General features: G+C 41.1%; 1 protein-coding gene across 3 annotated transcripts in view; it reads right to left on the reverse strand.

The window, feature by feature from the left end:
• Positions 1 to 19,923, reverse strand: part of psd3l (pleckstrin and Sec7 domain containing 3, like) — an 87,180-nt gene that overhangs the window by 16,616 nt on the left and 50,641 nt on the right. For all 3 annotated transcript variants that reach the window (XM_035535368.1, XM_035535370.1, XM_035535369.1), the window contains one exon: positions 4,824 to 4,867. In XM_035535368.1, the coding sequence (XP_035391261.1) occupies positions 4,824 to 4,867 (44 nt within the window). The remainder of the gene's footprint in view (positions 1 to 4,823; positions 4,868 to 19,923) is intronic.

The following is a 19,923-nucleotide window of genomic DNA, read 5'->3' on the forward strand; positions in this document are numbered from 1 at the left end:
AATTAACAGACAAGCACTTTGAAAAACCATAGATAATTTGGCCTGTTATTTTCTCAGGGGAGGAGGGAGAAAAACATTTATCTTTGTCCAAAGCACCAGTAAAAGAAGAAATTACTCCTGGACCCGATGTGATGTGAATTGAATCGCATCCAAATAGGTCCATCAACCACAAATACAGTGTGCAGGCTTTGTATACATATTTATATGCATATTACTACTGCATAGAGGCTTTTCGAGCGCTGCGTATTTCTTTTATGAACGTAACAGGGCAAAGAACTAGTCGACTATCTTCTATTGTTCTTTGAAATCCTCAAAAAGGTTTGGGGTGTTTGGCCAGGTTTGATGTGTCGCCTCCCTTTGCCCAAAACTCTCCATATTCCACTTCCTTCCCCTTCTTTGTCAGTGAGCTCTGGAGCTGCTGCCATCTCTCCAAGTATACAGAAGACACCGTAAAAGTGCTACGCTCTCTCTACTGCTGCTCTCCAGTCACTTCACGCATGCCTCATATTACAAACTCAATCAGGGTTTCCCACATCACACACACACACACACCAATAGCAAAGTCGCCTCTGTCAGCATTGTGCTTAAAGAGACAATAGCCAGATCAATAAGCATTGATTTTTTTTCAAATTCTGGTATAGTACCATTTTCAAAACCCTAGTACCACTGTATATTTCCAGTACCAGTATACTGTGCAACACTATTCTGAGGACTAGAAAATATGACCTGCTGTGATTATATGCAAATGCACTTATGTCAAATGTCATCAGTAAAGCTGTAACAGAACAATGAATGGTGAGAGTAATGCATAAGTCATTCCTAACACAGCGAAAGCAGTGAACAGTGTTGTATAAAAGCTACGCTAAAACATCCTACTGCAAATTAGTATAAACGCCACTACAAAAGATGCCAGATTATTCAGTGAAACCTCATTATCTCTAATAAGTATCTGAAGAAGGGTCAACGTGATGGATTGGTGCACACACACTCTTCTTTGGGCAAGAATCTGCATTAGGAAGTGCAGACTAGTCACTTATTCCCCCCCACCACCGCTCCCCCACCATAATATGGCTAACACTTCCTCCACAACAGCGGGGTGTCTGAAGGGACAAAGCTGTTCATTCCTGCACACACTTCCCTGGTCTTTTATTACGCTGTTAGGGAATCCCTGCATGTAGTAATAATAACTAATAATAATAATTATGGGTGTAATACTATATTTTTCAGGTTCAATATGATTTTTGATTCCGATATAAAGATTCAATTAGAGTTTTAATCTTGTCATCCTAATTATACACTACATAGAGTGGTTCAGCTCAGAAAGTGCATAGCATAACCTTGTCCCCCTTCAGTCACACTCAGACGAGATGCACCATGTTTCTACATATTTTTGGCCACTGGCGGTGATTTTCCTAAAAGACACCTAATAAGAGACCCCTGGAAGAGACCTTGGGCAATTTCAACAACAATTTTAATTTCTGACACACTGTTTCAAATATTGTTTTAAACAGTGCATCAGAATTATTATGCCCACTGTCCAAAACCAGTGTTTTACTTTCTACAGTGACCCTAGCTTTAAGGATCATACAAATAATGTTTATATCCAACATCTGTAATACTCTCTGAATATCTGGCCATGAAAACCAAACTCCTCTGGATTACTATAAAAATGCTTCTTTGGTGTACCAAAGGCCCCCCATTTCTAGCTTGCAGAGAATCATGACATGCACGAGAGAGGTAACATTTTCTGTTCTCACACAGCTGCACTGCCTACCTGTCTGACTCAGAATGTATTTCCTGTTCTTGTATTTTATTAAATTCTGTTTTATATTTAATCATTTGGTTTTTTTATCTTAATTTATTGCATTTCATTCACATTTCTACTGTATATTTGAAAAACCTTGTATAAAAAGTGTTATATAAAACAGATATAAATAAAGCATTATTATCGTTCTTGTCTCTCACTCAAACTCCAACAAATATCTTTTCTTCTAAGTTCTACACCCTTCTTCCGGAACAGTGAAAATGCAAAGGAAGTTCTGACATTTTGTTTGTTGTGTCCTGTCCAGTAAGTAGCCATAACACCTAACATCCATGCGCCTGTCAAAGAGACTAGAATAACATTTTAAAACTGAAGTGACAAAGTGGTTGTGTTTCCTCTGTAAAGATGTCCTCCACCCACGAGTTGCACAGGTGGGGTATGGAATTAAGTGCTGATGCGGCTCTAACTCTAAGCATTTGCGAGAAACATCCATGTTCATGTTATTCCCTGAAGTTGGAGAGGTAGTGAAGTAATACGTTGCTGCAAATGTGACTGGACAGGCTCCTGTTTCATGTTCTCATGTGGCAACCATCATTGCGGCTGATGGGGTGTCCCCCTGGAGAAGGATGAACAGGACCAAAAAGCCCAGGAGCAGTGAGTAATGAGCACTGCTCCACCTACGCTTCTGCCCACTGGGACATTAGGTGAAGCTTTCACATGCCAGCCACATGATTTTAAAATAAGACAACCACAAGTGGAAGGAAAAAAGTACAAGCACAGCATGGGCCAAAAGTTTAAAAAGCGATGTACACTTCTGTATTTAGTCACGTGAGAAAATTAAGGAAGGACGACGATAACTGAGCTGAAGAACGCAGAGGTGACAGAACAGCTCTACATGTCGTGTGCTGAAAAACACCACCTTCTGTGCTTCTGTGTCCCCCTTCCAAGCACAGGCAGCAGGCGGGGAGCTCATGTGAGTGGCAGGTCAGGAGACAGCATGCAATTCTTCTCTTATTAAAGACGTGCAGCTGCCTCTGAGAAGAAAATGCCACAGTCAGAACAGAGTTAGCAGGAGGTCAACGAGCCTGCAGAGAGCTGCTTCACCAAGTGTGCCCCTTCTGGCAAATAACCTCCAACATAATGCTGACTAAGACGTATTTAACACTTCAGCTGATTATGACAATGGAAAACGCATGGATTTCCAAAGGTGTTGTTTGCAAAACAAAGGGTATTCCCACCCCTCCCCCACGCATAGTGATGCCAATTAATAAACAAGCTTAAATGTTCTTTCAAATCAAAAGTTCAAAAGACGAGATTTAATTCAGCTCTTGATCGCAGCTTTGGTACCAAGAGCTCCACAGATGTCACAGGGCATCTTTAGTTAACGCAGGAGAGAAATGCTCCTCTGATCCTTAGTTCTCCTATTGCAGGTGATCCAGCATGTAAAAATGCAGGAAAAAAGTAGTGTTGAAAGTAGACAAATATAACCGTCAGATGGCTTTTCTTTTATTATTTTGCACCTGTTCAGTTTTTTCTATGACTCACAATTAAACATCAGACTTAGAAATGTAACCATGATGTGGAGGTTGGGGGTTGAGGCGGGTGTTGGTAGCCAGCCACAGTATGTGCTCATATCCATGTGTCAGGTTTGTCCAATGGTCTTCTTAAAAATGGGAATGAAAGTACAGCTAATATCCAGCTTCTATTCGGAATCATCATTGTATATCTGTTGTCATGGTACCGCTGCCTCCTTGCCAGCGGTACACGTGGACTTTTGCTCGTTACTCCTTTTGTTACCTCGTTATGTTTTATGTCTGTCCACGCCTTCCTCGGGTGCTGTGTGTTGGATATGAGTAACCACACCACCTGGGTATTATTGTTAATGCGTTGTCTGTATTTAAACCTGTTTAGTTTGTGTGACTGAGGTCCGTCATTATTGTTTTGGCTCGTTTGTTCACATTAGTGCACTTTTATGTTCATTTTTGTTCATTTCATTAAACACTTCTCTTTCTTTCTTTTATTAGCCACGTTCCACGGCCGTGACATTTACTATGCAGCAATTTTATTCTTTAAGAAGGAAGCCTCATGTTTTTTTTCTGTTTATTCTTGTAAGGTATTATATACTTGTTCGTAATGTTTTCTGTGTGTTATTAAATGTTATTAACATGTACCTCAAGATTCACTAAGTTTTTCACATTTATGTAACGAATCGGCACAATTTGTGCAAGAGGAAAAAGTGCATCAGACATACAAGAAGCCACAGGGTTACAAATGAGACAAATAACCTCAGAGAAGCATAAATCTCAGTCATAGTCCAAACATACTGGTGATGACATACAGCGAGAGAGCCTCTTTACATCAGAACTCACTAGCCATGCATGTGGGAGAGTTGGCGTTTGCAGGCTGTAATTTGGTAGATTACCTAAGGAACAATGGGACAGCCTCACTCCTTATCATTGTTATCAGGAGGACAGATTGTCATTCTAATGTAATGTTTTTCTGATGCTAATTATGGCTCTTGTGTCAACTGTCACCAATCCAATCATTTGCCTCAGAACATACACGTGTGTGCAATCATGCGCATGCATGCATACACCCAGTTTGTATGTGTTTGCACCTCCTCCATATATACTTTACAATGGATCACAGTATTAAACCAGACCAGAAGATTAAACTTCAAAATGGAGATGATGGACGAACATTGGCAAAGACATGCATTGTTTAAAATATTCAGAGAATTCATTTAAACTCTTAAATTCTTATTTAATTGATGATGAAAGAAAATAGTTATTCTAACAACTAGATCGTATGCTTTGTTTACTACGCTACATAACCTTTGAAGGCTTACCTATTTGTACATAATTGCCCTAATAATTTCTGATCATTAAATTACTTTCAGTTTGCTGAATATATGCTAGTTTATTCTGCCATTGAAAACTTGAACATAATACAAATAACCAATATCCAAATTAACTAAAGAATATCATCACATTACAACCCAAACAGACATTCACAAATGTATGCAATAATTAAAGTTACTGATTGAATTCAAAGTACATACATTGCCCACTCCAGCTTCTCATTCTTGATTGAGTTGTACAATGCCTGCAGAGAGGGAAACAAAGTGACAGAAAATCAGTATGACAATCCACACATGCTCTTAACAGCCACTCCTCATATTGTTTACTATACTTTTGGTTGCAGTCTTTGCAGTGTGCTTTTTCATAATCTCTCACTTTATGCAAGAGGTGTTTTATGACTCAGCTGCAGGCGAATAGCATGCAACACATTAACTCAATTGTATGAACAATTGTTCAAGAAACCCATACTGATTCAGTTTCTGTGGTGTGCAATGGCACCACATATGCTTGATGGCCTGCTTTCAACAGCTGCTGGTCAAACCCTACAGTCAGGACGTGTGATGGCGAGGGGGCCCGTCTCACAGCCATCCCCCCTACCCACTTTCACTGAATCAGCTTTCCAGAACGCCTCTCACACCTTCGCTTTACTCTGGCATAACTGCTGACGAGCTCCACCTCGAGGCGCTGTGTAGCTTGGCTAAAATAAAGAAGGCAATGATGCTGAAGGTACATTTATGAATGATTAAGGATTCTAAGAGTTTCACACAATTATGGCAATCCAACTACACTGCTAGTGCTCCTAGGATAACCGACGTTCAAAGCAGAACACTTGCTGCCAGGGTTCTTACACTGCACACAAGGCTAGAAAGAAATGTCATTGCTTCTTATAAGTATAAAAAAGACTAAATGCAAGCCATGTCTTATAAACTTCATTTAGGGAGTTTCAGGTGGTTGAGAATTCAGGTGATGTTACTCTCAGATGTGTCACTTTCAGATAGGAGAGCCGTGTAATATCTGATATGCTTCTAAGGTTTTCTTCATTTACACACCGCTATCGCAGAGGGCTCCGTGGTTGCCATTTTGGATCTGCTGTATTAATGTACCAACTATTACATGAGCACAGGACTGAAGAGTTCTATTCTCACGCATAGTTAGCATGAGATAAATGACTTCACAAATGGCTGGTGATGATTTTGATAACTCCATTAGGTGTCACCATTTGTTATCATTATACCTGAGACATCAGCCCGCACCCATAGTTTAAGCAAATGTACCTTCAATGCATATCTACAACAAAAGGTTGATAAGCTGGTTTTACAGGACAAAACTCAAGCAGGAATATGAATTAAGAAGCTCATATGTAAAAACCTATATGTTTTACTGCCAGCTACCCACATGCTCTGTTATTGTCCAGCCACACTGTAGTTCTTTGACAAGATGTGGTTAATTGATGCGTTGCCATTAAAAACAACAAAGCCATCACACAGAAGCTCCCACTGGGGCTCTGTGGCATCCTTTACTGTATGATTAGCGCCCTCTGCTGGAAGGCAGTAGCACTAAGAAACAAGGCAGCTGAAACCTAGAATAAGAACGACAATCCAGCGTGACGCACAAAGAGACCATTCTAGTATGAAATGAAATGAAAAATACATTAAATCCAACAAAAAATGCAATGCAACACAGATGCACTCAATAAATCAACCAGTCAGACTAATTACATTATATTATATGCAATAAGTCAAACGTTTATAAGCTTGTAATATAAAATGTAAGTGTTTTACCACAATGCACAAATCTTTCCAACTACTGCATTTATACTCCATTTATTTTTCATACATACACACTGCTTAGTACTCAGGATAAACTCACACACACACACACACACACACACACACACACACACACACACACACACATAGGCGCGCACTCGCACACACAAACATGCACACACACACACAAACACGCACACACAAGGCGCATTTCAAGGGGCAGAATTGGAACAGTAGGTGCCAGTCAACAGACATCTTAAGGGCAAGTGGGCACGTCACAGGCAGACAGCAGGGCAGAGCAGGGAACAGGTGAGCATAGCGAGTCAGAGAAATGACATGTTTCTGGTGTCAACATTAATCAAGTCACAAACAGGTGACAGAGATGCAGTAAGTGCAAGAGAGAAAGAGCGAGCACAAGAGAGACTGCATGCGACAGTGAGAGAGAGAGAGAGAGAACGAGACAGTGAGCGAGAGAACAAGAGAGAGAGAACGAGACAGTGAGCAAGAGAGAGAGAGAGAGTGCAGCAAGGGCAGGCTGACTTATCAATGCATTAAAAGGCAAGTCCAATAAAACGTTAACAATTGCTCAATCCCCCTGCAGAGAGATAGGCAAAACTGAGACAGATATATCTGTTAGTTTGAGAAGCCCACTGCCACCAAGAAGACTACTGCTAGAGAAAACTACAGCACCAGACTCAAAGGTGAATTAGTGGGTTGCATGCTGCAAGCATTACACCACTAAGTAACAATGCAAGAAGCATTCTAACTAACAAAAAGTGATTTCCTGGGTTAAAGGCTGCAGTCTCTGCAGTACAAACATTCTACATCACTGCTGTAAATTTGAACAAAAAAAAACATAACAGACAGCAACTGGTGACAGAATAAACACCTTCATCCTTTCATCCACTATTAGCTAGTTAGAAAATATCAGAACAGCAGCCTGAACTCCAGGCAGCAGGCAGGCGACAATCTCAAGACTCTCAGCAGATGCACGCGTTTACCTTGTCCTTCCTGGGCTGTCCGGTGGAGAATTCAGTGGAATTGGACATTTTGAGAGACTTGGAGCGGTGCTGGGCCTGGCGCTTGACCGACTCCTCCCTGCCATACTTGACCGAGCCGCTGGCCCGCATGCGCACCTTGCCGGCACCCTGAACGCTGTTTACCCCGATCATCTCCTCGGCTGTCCGAAGCCCTCCGGCTAAGCCCCACACGCTTGAACACCCGTAGAACGGGAGAAGAGGGAGAGAGCGCGAGCGCAAGTGAGAGAGGGGCGTCCGTCCTAGCGACCGGCGCTGACGCTGCCCTGTAGGAAGGAGGAGGAGAACTGGCCACGAAGGGGTTGGCAAGAGGTGGGCAGTGGGAGCGACTCGGGCTGGTGGGCTGCAAAGTGCACGCACTGACTCGCTCGCTCACTCGCTCGCTCGCAGACACAGCTCCACCGCTCAAAGCACCACCAGCGTGGTCCTCGCCAGCATTGCGTCTGCTTGCACTTTAATTCAGAGCTACAGATCCCCTGGAAGCTTCAGTGACTGGGAGTTTCAGAGAGAAGGAGAGAGGGAAGGAGAGAGAGGATGGGAGGGAGGGAGGAAGGGTGAGCGAGAGACAGAGAGAGAGAGCACGAGCGAGAGAGGGAGGAGGGGAGGAGGAGGCAGTTCCTCCCCTCCTTTAGAAGCGGTTCAGTTTTATTCCAAACAGCAACAGAGTGGCTGGAGGTTCATTAATATCTGCCGCATGATTATGAGGATGGCAGTGCAGAGCCCAGTGCGTCAGCAGTGGTGATGGCACACACGCACACACGCACATTCAAGGGCAAAGGTTAGAAGTATTTGTAGCGGGTAAGCCCCCTGAGGATGTAAACTAAGAGCAGCAGTGTAGTCCTTGTGTTCAGGGTTATAATGGCAGTACTCAGACTTAAAAGCAAACACTAGCTAAGGAGAATATAGTAACGCTATTACTGCTTTTGAAAATGGGATCATTACACACATTTACACGTCACTAGCAGACTTTCTTAAATACATTTGTTTCTAACATACCTCTAAGAATTATTTTTCTAAATTCTTCCTTTTCTTTGGAACTGGGTAAACATTTAATAGAGTTTCAGCTGGCTCTACCTGTCTGGTAACATAAAAACAATATAATACACATTTCATTACATAGTATAATACTCAGAAATATAATTTAGCATGTTTCTATGTAGTTTACATTGAAATCAATAATTCAAAAATGTTAACCCACTAATTCTCCAAGCATGTGAAATTATGGTGATATGGCTGGAGCAGCTGGGTCTAATTATTCCACCACAGCAAGTGCAGAATTACAAGGTGGTAAACCACGGGTAAAGGCGTCAACATGTTTGGCCTATTGCCTCTTGACGCGATGGCTAATGAAGCATTCTGGTCAGCCAGATCCTGACTGGTCGTGCGAAACTGAGAACTGAGCCTGTTCAAGGCGAAACAATCTCAGACTGGACCCAAGGCATGCGGGACACCAGCCGAAAGACGGGATGCCATGATCTATTGGACGTGCAAGCAGGATTTTAACGCATGCTGAGCCTTTGAGAGAAAGAAAAAAATCTCACTTGGTATGAGCTGGTGCAAAATGTCTTTTCAAGCACTGAAGGAGAAGCAACTCTGCAAATGATTGGACCTGCTCCAGTTTTATGACTGTGGGCGAGTGCCAGCCATAGCATGGGGAATGATGATCAGCTCTAGAGCTTGTGGCAAAGCGGGATGATGCTCATTGACATACATAATAGAGTGCATTAACGTTTAGAGGGGGGCTATACTAAGGGACTAGGGATTTTGTTCCCACAGCATCCAATTTTGCTCTTCAGGGGACCACTCAATGCCCATTTGGATGTAGAATTACAGGCTCAATTTTGCCTTGATCTGTGAAAATCTACTGCAGGAACACAGCTTTGAGGAGATACCGCTTTGCAATTTCCCACAAAAACTCAAGCCAAATTTAATTGAGGTAACATGCAAATCATACACTGGAGTATATGGGGTCTCTGCACAAGACAGCCTGACATTTGAAATGGCTGTAATTTTGCTATTTGAGTGACCTTGGTGAGCAGAGCAGAAATTTTCAGGCACGTCTACTGCACCAAGCCAGTGATGAAATAAGATGTTCCTGGAGAGGATAGCACATCACCATGAATCATTATAGAAAGAAGTTCCCATAACTCCTGTTCTGCTCACCTGTGCATTGAATAGACTTTAGCCAGACCACCAATTTATTCTGTTACATTCATATTCAGAGAGAAAAACTAATTGCAGCACTAACTGCAAGTGAAGCTCAATGTCAAAATCGCGACAGTGCACAACTACCGAACGTCGCGCAGCAGTTATACTACTACAGATATATGGCTGGTAGCTCACAGGCCTGCGTTTGAGCAGGGCTGCTGATTGGTAGGTGCAGCCTGGTTAAGGCTGCACGGCTGCGTGCCCAACAATATGCCCCAATGTGATCAGTGAACCAGTGGGCCCATGCATCATCTTGTCCATCTGTTCCCCTACTGCAGAGAGAGAGGCCCTGCGAGAGCCATTTTGCATGAGTGACGATTTCCTCAGATCACAATTTATAGCACATGGGCTCAGTGTTATCACTAGTACAGCATGAAAACTTTGGTACATTACAGGAGTCCATTTTGGAAAATGGTGGCTTTTGGTTGAACCAATTCCTTAAAGAATAAAGAACAGAATCACAGTGTTACCCTGCTTAATTGAACACAAATGCATTATTTTTAGTACCATTTTTACTGTTTACAACTTAAAAACAAGTATACATTTTGCAAGCATAATAAAAACAAAAATAATATTCAAGTCAATAATAACTTGGCCTGTGTTGTCACTGTGGAGGCAGGACCACTTCAGTTAAGTAGACTATTATTATTGTTAGCTTTCTAACAATGTTAATGGACTCCAAAAAGTAAACAAACAAAAAGAAAGACAAAATGCAGTTCTACCCTGAAAAATATAAATAATACACTTAATACAACAACTAATTTAATGTGGAATGTGTGTATAAGGCCTTTAGATGGGTGATGTTTTTGTCTTAACTGTTGTTAACTGTTCCTAAATGGATGCTTTGGGCATTTTAAATGAAGTACTAAATGACCCTGGGGGACTACAAAAGTATTTCACACACTTCTTCAATGTTCACTTCTTCTGACTGTGCTGATGTACTGCATGAGAGCATTCAAAACGACACCTATCTGCCTACCAGCGGCCAAATGTGGGGTCGGGGAAGTAGGTGGGTGCGGGTCCAGCGTGGAGCAGGTGAGAGGACCACTCCCTGCATAGAGCAGCGCACGGGGCTTAGGCACGGAGGAAGCAGAAGGGCGCTTCAGACACTGACCGTGCTCTCGCTGCAGCTAGATTGCACGTCGGGTGTCAAAACTTTGGCCTGAACAAATCGGCTAAAAAAAAAAAAATGTCAAGACGTTGATAAAATTGACTTGGAACAACAGAGTGACAATAACAAACTATGGTATGACATATAGCTTAAAGAAAGAAAAGATACACTGATGCTGCTTGCACACTAAAACGCTGATGTATTGCTGCGAAGTACACATTCATGTGGGCGTATGTGGAAATGCCTAGAGACGGTTGGTGTCTATGTCTTCAAGTACTGTTCAGCATGCAGCGAAATGACTATAACACAAGGCAAAGTGCTCTGTAGTTGTGACACTGTGCAATCAAATGCAGGCCTGTCGCTGAATAAAATATTTTCCAAGGGATGGCAGGCAGGGGAAGGGGCGTGGCAGTCTTCAGTCAGCCGCAGACCACAGAAATAAACGTAAATAATTCAGTGACCTTTTGTTTTGACCTAGCCATCTGCTACTAAATTGGGGCCCGTGGTCTTGCGGCATTGAGGCAACCTGGCTATAATCTTTCCATTTTGGGGCTCAATCTCATCTGATAATATCCTGCTGGTGTTGGAGTGAAACGCTTGTTACTGAGCCCGAGTCGCCCAGACAGAGGGACTGTCCTGGCAAACAGCACTTGTACACTGCACCAGGGAAAGGGCCTCAGTGAAATGACAAAACAATCACAATAGCAATAACAGATGCTATGATTTATAATAGATACTCTTTTGCTGCAGGTTCACGGGCTTTAAATACTTCGTTCGAAACATTTCATGGGGACATTTCATGGGTGAGAGGAGCGATCGGACAAGGAGATACAGTCTGAGTAATGCCTTACGTCACGTCACCATTTTTGGGAAATTCATTTCACGATCCTCAGGACTGGAAACTGAAGCTGTGGTTGGTGGTGCTGGGACAGGTTCCACTGGGAGTTTGTCGGATCCTTGAATGAATAAATACAGCTAGGCTGCATGGTATAGACAAAATACTACAATCTGCTATCATACTGCTACATATCACAATTGCAGTTTCTTAAGAAAAATATTTTGCCAAATTTATTTTTATGGCAAAATTGTGTTGACTCATGGAATTTGTGTGATCCAACAAACACACACAGAACATTAACCTGGTAAGTCTAACACAGCTCAGGATGCTCACAGCACACAATAAAAAAAAGTGATTTGTAACTAGGCTCATAGTTCAACCTTCAGTAATACCAAAATTGCAAAAGATAGAAAGAATGCAATAAAAGATTAACTGTCAATATCATTCCTTGTGTTCTGTCGGGGATGGTTTGCAGGAACCTGATTAAATCTAGCAAAAGATCATGATAGAAGTTCTGCATTTTGTAGAAGTAAATGTATCCGAAACTGTCACCTCAGACGGTGTTAATGGGTAACAAGAAAACATGTTATGTCAACTAACAGAGAGGGCTGACAAAGAAAAAACAAAAACAAAAAACTACTATGGAAATGATACGAAAATCAAGTCCTAACCCCCAAAAACAAACAAACAAAAACAAAGAATAACCCAAGATGTGACTTGCATTTAAAGATACTAGTTACTAAATGCAACAGATAACAAAGCAGCTAATAAAATCCATGTACATTACAAGTGGTTCAGTGACCATATAACATCTTGTAGAAATCCTGCATTACAACATTAAACCTTTTATCCAGCAATGTGTAAATGAATGTGTAGGAAGGCTGCCAAACTAGCCCAAGTGCATCGAACACAATGGGATGAGTAGATACGCTGAGGTCAAGCCACTTGGCACAGCTATGCACTCACACAGCACTGCCTACTTCAAATAATCCTGCAAAGAATTCCGCTGCATGAGCTATAGTTGCGAGCAACAGGATTGCCAGCAGGTACCTCGTTACGCTACATGACAATTTCCGCATTCAGCCCATGCCACACCTGCAAAAAAGCATTTCTCGCATAGTGTAACCATGGTGTGCTGACACATGATAACATTTTAGGCTCTTATTTAAATTCCTGTTCAAAATATATCTGTCAATCATGACAAATCAATCATGATGTGACCACTGTCAGGGTAGCACACATGGTACCACCAGAATGGTAGTCGGAACATCTGGTGTGAGCAGTACAATGATAAAATGCAGTTAACCTTGAGAATCGAAAGATCTTGAGTACTCATTGTTTTGATGTTCAGAGAATGGCAAGCCCAACTCAACGTCCTCGGACACATTTTGCAGTTAAATATTAAATTGGGCTAGCTCACATTGAACATTTCAATGTACAGACATTGCTCCACTTGAAATATCAAGGCCTTTTAAACTATATGAGTCGCACGTACACAGATGTGACCCAAAATGGTCAAATGGAGCTATTCTGATCTGAATGTAAATGGTTATGACTTAAATTAGTGTCTAAGGGCCCAAGTATTGCCCCAAGGCCATCAATTTGTCATCCAAGCCATGCATGATGGATTTAACCTACAGTGACAGTTCCACCGATTCATCACATTAACAATAATATCAATATTTCAGCACTTCACTAGCCTGCTTGCAATGCAAGGAGCTTGCAATTTTGCCATTTAACTAAATGATGATACTTTTCCTTTCTGAGAGAGTTTTATGGGTTGGGTCTCCTTAAAAAATAAAATACATTAAAAAAAATAAAAAAAATCAACAAATCAAGCAGTTTAGGAATGACCTCTACATCGAGTAAATAAAGATCTTGCATAATGAAACGGGTGGTTACACCAGGCAGTCAAAGAGAAGGTACATTTAGCCTGAGGCTTGTGTTCTGGGGAAGGAAAAAAGTTTAAAATTAACTGATATGACATTCCTACTTCTCAGGGTGTGGGAAGCAGGTCCATGCTTGAAATTCTTCTGCAGATAAACATCACCAGAGATGCACAAGAGACCAGTTATGTTAAAATAAAAACAGAAATATATGGTTTGAAAACATTTTATGATTATTAAAAAAATAAATTAAACATGTAACTGACTTCTGTGCCACCAGCATGGATCTCATTAAATGGGATCTGTATAAAGCAATCGAGACCAATTCACATCCAATACTATTTCTTAGTAAAAGTCATCATTATGTCACTGCAGTTACTAAGAATCAGCATTGCAAATACAAATGTTTTGCAGGGAGGAAGGAAATAATAGGCTAACAACTTACATTTAGAACAAATTTAAGTCACTTTCACAAGTATCACATGAAGGAATATGAGTAAATCATGCAAACCAAGCAGAAAACGGAATTACAAGTGCAAAGAGCAAGCATTGATGGACAGGTCTCAAAGATACACAACACTTCAAAAACCACAAGCATAAGATGTAGAGAAAGAAAATATGTAGAGAAAGAAAATGTGGGGGTAAATGTAGTTTGCACATATACCACCATGAAAAAGTTTGCCTTTCTGAGTGTTTCTACACCTCTTCACTGCTAGCCTCCATCGACCCACTGCAGTTTGCATACCGACACCACCGCTCCACTGACGATGCAATTGCACATCTACTCCACACCACACTGACACACCTGGATAAAGGGAGGGGTAATTATGTTAAAATGCTGTTTGTCGAGTACAGTTCAGCATTTAACACCATTATCCCTTCCATACGCACTACCAAATTGGAGGATCTGGGACTGCATCCATCCCTGTGTAACAGGCAGACCACAGTCAGTACGGGTGGGCAACTGTGCCTCATCCACCCTCAGCCTCAGCACTAGAGCTCCCCAGGGTCATGTCCTAAGCCCCCTGCTCTACTTACTGTACACCTATGACTGCGTGGCCACTTCCAGCTCTACCACCATCGTCAAGTTTGCTGACGATACCATCGTCATGGGCCTGATCTTGAACAACGAAGAGAGGGCCTACCTGGAGGAGATTAAACACCTGGAGAACTGGTGCCAGGAAAATAACCTCCTCCTAAAAGTCAGCTAGACATTTCCCGTCTATCAGGAGCTGATTGCGGACTGCAGCAAGAAGCAGGAGTGGCACTACCAACCTGTTAGGATCAATGGAACCTTGGAGTTCACATCTCGCAGGACCTGTCCTGGTCCTGCCACACTAACTCCCCAACAAAGAAGGCTCGTCAGCGTCTTTACCACCTCAGACGCCTAAGAGACTTCAAACTGCCCACCAAGGTGCTGTGGAACTTCTACACCGGCACTATTCAGAGCATCCTCATGGGAAACATCAGTCTCGTTTGGGAACAGCACCAAGCAGAACAGACAAGCACTCCAAAGGGTGATGCGTTCAACATATATTACAAGTGGTGCCAGACCAAGGCTAGGAGGATTGTGAAGGACCCCACCCATCCCAACAATGGGATCTTCTCCCTGTTGAGGTCAGGGAGGCGCTTTTGCTCCCTGAAGACCAACACAGAGAGACTGAAGAGGAGCTTCTTCCCGCAGGCCATCCAGGCTCTGAATCAGGGCAACTGATCGAACTAATCTATGTATGATGTCCACAATAACATCATAAAAAACTAAAATTGTAAATTGTAAAAACTGGAAATTGTACATTGTGTATATATGCATATTATACATTCCCTCTTCATTCATCATGACATATTTATTTATTTGTTAATCCGTATCCATTTCCCTGCATCTCTCCTCGGCAATGGACAGAGCAGTTACAAAAAGCATTTCACTGCCAGTTACACTGTGTATGACTATGTATGTGACAAATAAACTTTGAATTTACTTAATTGTAGGCTACTTAAAAGTACCTACACACTCTGCAGAGCAATTAAAATATGGAGCTTCATTACAGATCCAAGCTCAGTGTCTGCTACAGCTATATTTAACAGTAACCTTTGCTGGGTGAGTTCTGCTAGCTTTTCAAAGTACAGTGACAGACGTGTTTGTGAATTCTATACCAGTAGTTCATCGCTGCCACTGAAGAAATCTGACCAAAGTGCATGTAACAGTGTGTGACAAAGATAGAAGTAAGCAATGGATTATATGGACACTGCAAACTTCTGAAACAATTGTGAGGCATTTTAACTAATCATTAAAAATTAAGTTGTTAAACTAAAGAGCAGTAGCATGGAATAATGCTGTATTTTGAATTTTGATATTTACTAAGTTCTTGCACTGCACTGAAATGTGTAGACTGACACTAGAAATACAGTAATATCAATTAACATACACATATTGAAAGCATGGGTAGTTACAGGCTCATGGTACTTTACATACAGAGCATTCCCAGTCAGTGAGCATGCAGAACTGAATGAGAAAAAAAAAAAAAAGCTATTAGTTCAGGTATCTGAATCACCATCTAGAGAGAGAAGATGGAACAGGAGCATCCCTTAATAAAACAGACTGCTTAGAGAGGCACAACAACTGTTTGAGTTTGACTTTCAGAGTACACAAAGATAAGACCTGGTCGGTGAGGTTTCCTCTGATGGCCATTCTTCCTTCACTTAAAAGGCATCTAAAAATAGCTACTGAGCTTGGTGTAAAATCCCAAACATCTTTTGACCTCAGCATGACCGCATCATTTTCAGTTCCATTCCCTTCATCTGCTACTTCAGCTATTCAGACACTTATCAGGAAGCAAGGCCGGCATTCATGGCCACGGCAAACACTGATACCATGACATGATCAGAGTGGCAAAAAATGGCAAACAATCTCAGCAGTTTGGCTCTGATGGAAATGAATGTTACTTTCCATTGCTTCATTAAATAAAGCACAACAGTGTGATGAAGGAATATAACTCATTTGTTAATTTCTATTTGATAGCAGTAAGGTTCACCCAGTCTGTATGAGGTTTGCTTTTCCTCTTTATTTGGGCTGATGGATGAAGTCCAAAATAACAAACACAGTTCCTGCTAAGCAATCTCCACCTTCGCACAGCTGTCAAGTCAGTCTGATCAAAATAGAAATATCACTAGTGTAATGGCAGCAATCGGAGTCTGATTACAAAGAAACATGGGAGTCAGCCATGTCCTTTTTTCTCAGAAGGTCAGCCTTTGCATTTCATGTCACACTCATGGAAACAAATTCCTTGATCCCTGGCAGGGACTCAGACCATAAACAGAAGACCTAGAAAACCTTCTCCCAATCTTCAAGCTCTTATTAACACAGTGCCTCTTATGCTTTCAGGGCATGCTCACACGCTTAGGTTCAGAATATACCCACTGCTTAGAAGTTGTGAGCACCTCAAAGCGAGGGTGCATATTAGAGTCAAAAGGCCCTCCCTGAGGACTGCCCCAGCGAAGGTTGGTTTGAGCATTTGGCACTTGTGTTCTCTGTGGCTGGGGTGCCCTTTATTGCCCAGGAGAACGAAGATCCCAGGAGGATGAAACCACTAATGAAGGCTAGCAGTGGCATCACTACTGATCAAAGACAAACTACACTTGCTCAAGCAAATTTATACCATAGGAGTGTTAAAATGACCTACACACAAAAACAAGGGGGAAAAAAAATCTACTGTAATCAGAAGAACTATATTCAGCTCTATCATGCTTAGCAACCTGTTTCTATTGTATGAGATTGCATACAGAGCCATAAAACGACTGCAGTTCTTAAATGATTTACTGGATATAGACACTGCCAAAATAAGGCTGACATTCAGCACATCAGTCGCATACTCGTTTCATTTAAAATCCAATGTGCTGGCATAGAGTCAAAACAGCAAAAGTGCTTACTGGCCAATTTTTAGAGGCTGTACACTTCCTTATTTGTTTGTTGTAGATGGTGGCTATGTCTGAAATCGGGTACTATGCACTATAGACTTATCTGTAATGTTAATGCATACTATTCTCATGGCATACTTACTACAAATTTCAAATGAGTGTGGAACTCATTTGACCATTTTACAGTGCGGCACATGCTTTTTCCATTACAGCTGACTGCCCAATGAGCTTTGACCTTCATAATGAAAATATTCAGTTTTATGCCCAGGAGTATTTAAATGTTCATGGAGTACAACAGCTTTTGAAAAAAAATCACAACGATCAAAATGTCTTTCAGCATTTTTTTGACAACATTGACAACCTATAACAATTAGCTAGCTTTTAGAGTATCCGTCCCTCCCCTAGTTAACAGCTATTCAAATTAATATTTTAGCACATTTTCCCCTTAGGTTTTGGCACATATTACACTAAAAATAAATGTTCAGCACATGAATCAATTGTCAATTATGCTATTAGTCATTATACTTGCACTTGAAAACCACTTGATCAGCATCTGCCATTTTGTTTAGTTTGGCTTCAGAAACATCCTGCAACATTGATATCATGGGACTGAATAGCATCCAGTGTTCACACACTTCAAATTTTCACCTGGCTTAGTAAGGCGATCTGGGAACTTTTCGATTACTAACTGAATACAAAGGTTTCGGACACACTAACTGTCCTGGAAGTACTATTTTGGCATGCTGTTTAGTAAGCAATTTTGAATATAGCCATTATTTGATTGATGTCACCTTTGTTGCCACAGTCATATTGCTGACACTCCCCCAGTCACCCAAAGACAACCGGGGCATTAAAGGGCATTCAGAGCATTAAAGGACCATGTTGTGGCTCACTGCTGTAGTAATAATACAACCAAAACCAAAAAAAAATTAATAAATCACTCCCTCCCTCTATCTTTTTTTCTCTTGCTTGTTCTCATTATCCCTATCTATCCTAATTTTTACAGTGTAAAAAACTATTTGGTCTTTTTCCTTAAATTAACCAGACTGCCTTAAAAGTCTAATTAGGTTTTGTGCATCATGTAACGCTCCAACTTAAGAGAACATCAAAACATTAACAAGGGTCACTTTATCTTAATCTAATTTCAAACTAACATTGACTAAACCCATCAAACACAGCTGCATAGCTATTATTCTCTTTTGCTATCATGACAAATGTTTGATGGTAATTGTACATAAGACCAAATATCGCTGCCTTTACCACAGATGAAATAATTATATGATTCTAGCTATTTTTAGGCTTTCAATTCCTGCAATATACATGCTGGTGACATTTCTAAGTCGCTGAAGATAAGAACTTCTGTTAAATGCCGTTAATGTATCGTTGGATATGTTATTACAAGCAATAACTAAAAACTGAGAGATAACATCTATCTGGTGCAGAGCACACTGACTTTTTCTTGATATCTTGATGCCTTAGTCAGCATTAACTCTTTAGAGACAAGCTGACAGAATGTCAACAATATGGCCTCAGAAAGCTTCTTCCAGATTCTGCGAATACTATCTATCCAAACAAAATCTGGCAAAAAAAAAACCCAAAACAAAACAAAAAACAAACCAAAAAAAACTGATGTGGCTGCATTTCTGAGAGAAAAACTTAGCTCACTGTTTCCTTTTTGATGTGAATGCTGAAGCCTTTCAAGGTCACTATCCTGCTGAGTCTAGGAGACAGAGCCAGGAGAAAAAAACAGAAGCTGGATCAACTGAGCCTCTTTCCAGTGGCTTTAGTTCACTCTTGATCAGGGGCATTAATGCATGGGGATCCCAGATTTGCTGTTTTTTGTTATTTTTAATTTGAATGGCAAAGCTACACACTCACAAACCAATAATTTGTTAAACCATTTACACATTTACATTCATATTCATGATTGTTGACTGGCCAGATTAGAAAGACCTGCTCGGATTCTTATTGGTGGCTGTATGTTACACAACATGAAAATTAGAGCTAACTCATTATCAAAATGAACAAGGTCAGAAAGTATGAGTGTGTGAGAGAGCGGGCGAAAATGGAAAGCTCCAAAAGAAAAAGAAACATGAGAAGAGAAGCTGGAAAACACTCAATCGCAATCTGAGGAGTAAAGGTCACTTAATCCGTCAGTAAACCCATGAACGCCACTAGCCAAGATTCAGCATTATGTCAAATGATCATAACTTTGTTTTGTGTGCAAGATATTTGGAAACATGACTGAATGTTCAAAACCAATTTTGTCAAGGTTACAGTGACTGGAAGCAAGGAAATATATGCATAAGTGGCTGTGAAACACAGGAACGCTATTCTTGTTTACACCAACCAGACGGCCAATCGTGGTACTACTGATAATCGGCTCAAAGAACAGTTTGAGGATGTGTGTTAGATTGGTTCTGCTGTTGCATCAATTCAAGTTTTTTGCAGAATATGTACTGCCATTGAGAGGTCACACCCAAAAGGTTTGGCAGCTTGATGATGAAAATTATTTGGGTATTGTTTTTTGTCCTTACTA

The sequence above is a fragment of the Electrophorus electricus genome, chromosome 17, assembly GCF_013358815.1.
Source record: "Electrophorus electricus isolate fEleEle1 chromosome 17, fEleEle1.pri, whole genome shotgun sequence".
In the NCBI taxonomy this organism is placed as follows: Eukaryota; Metazoa; Chordata; class Actinopteri; order Gymnotiformes; family Gymnotidae; genus Electrophorus; species Electrophorus electricus.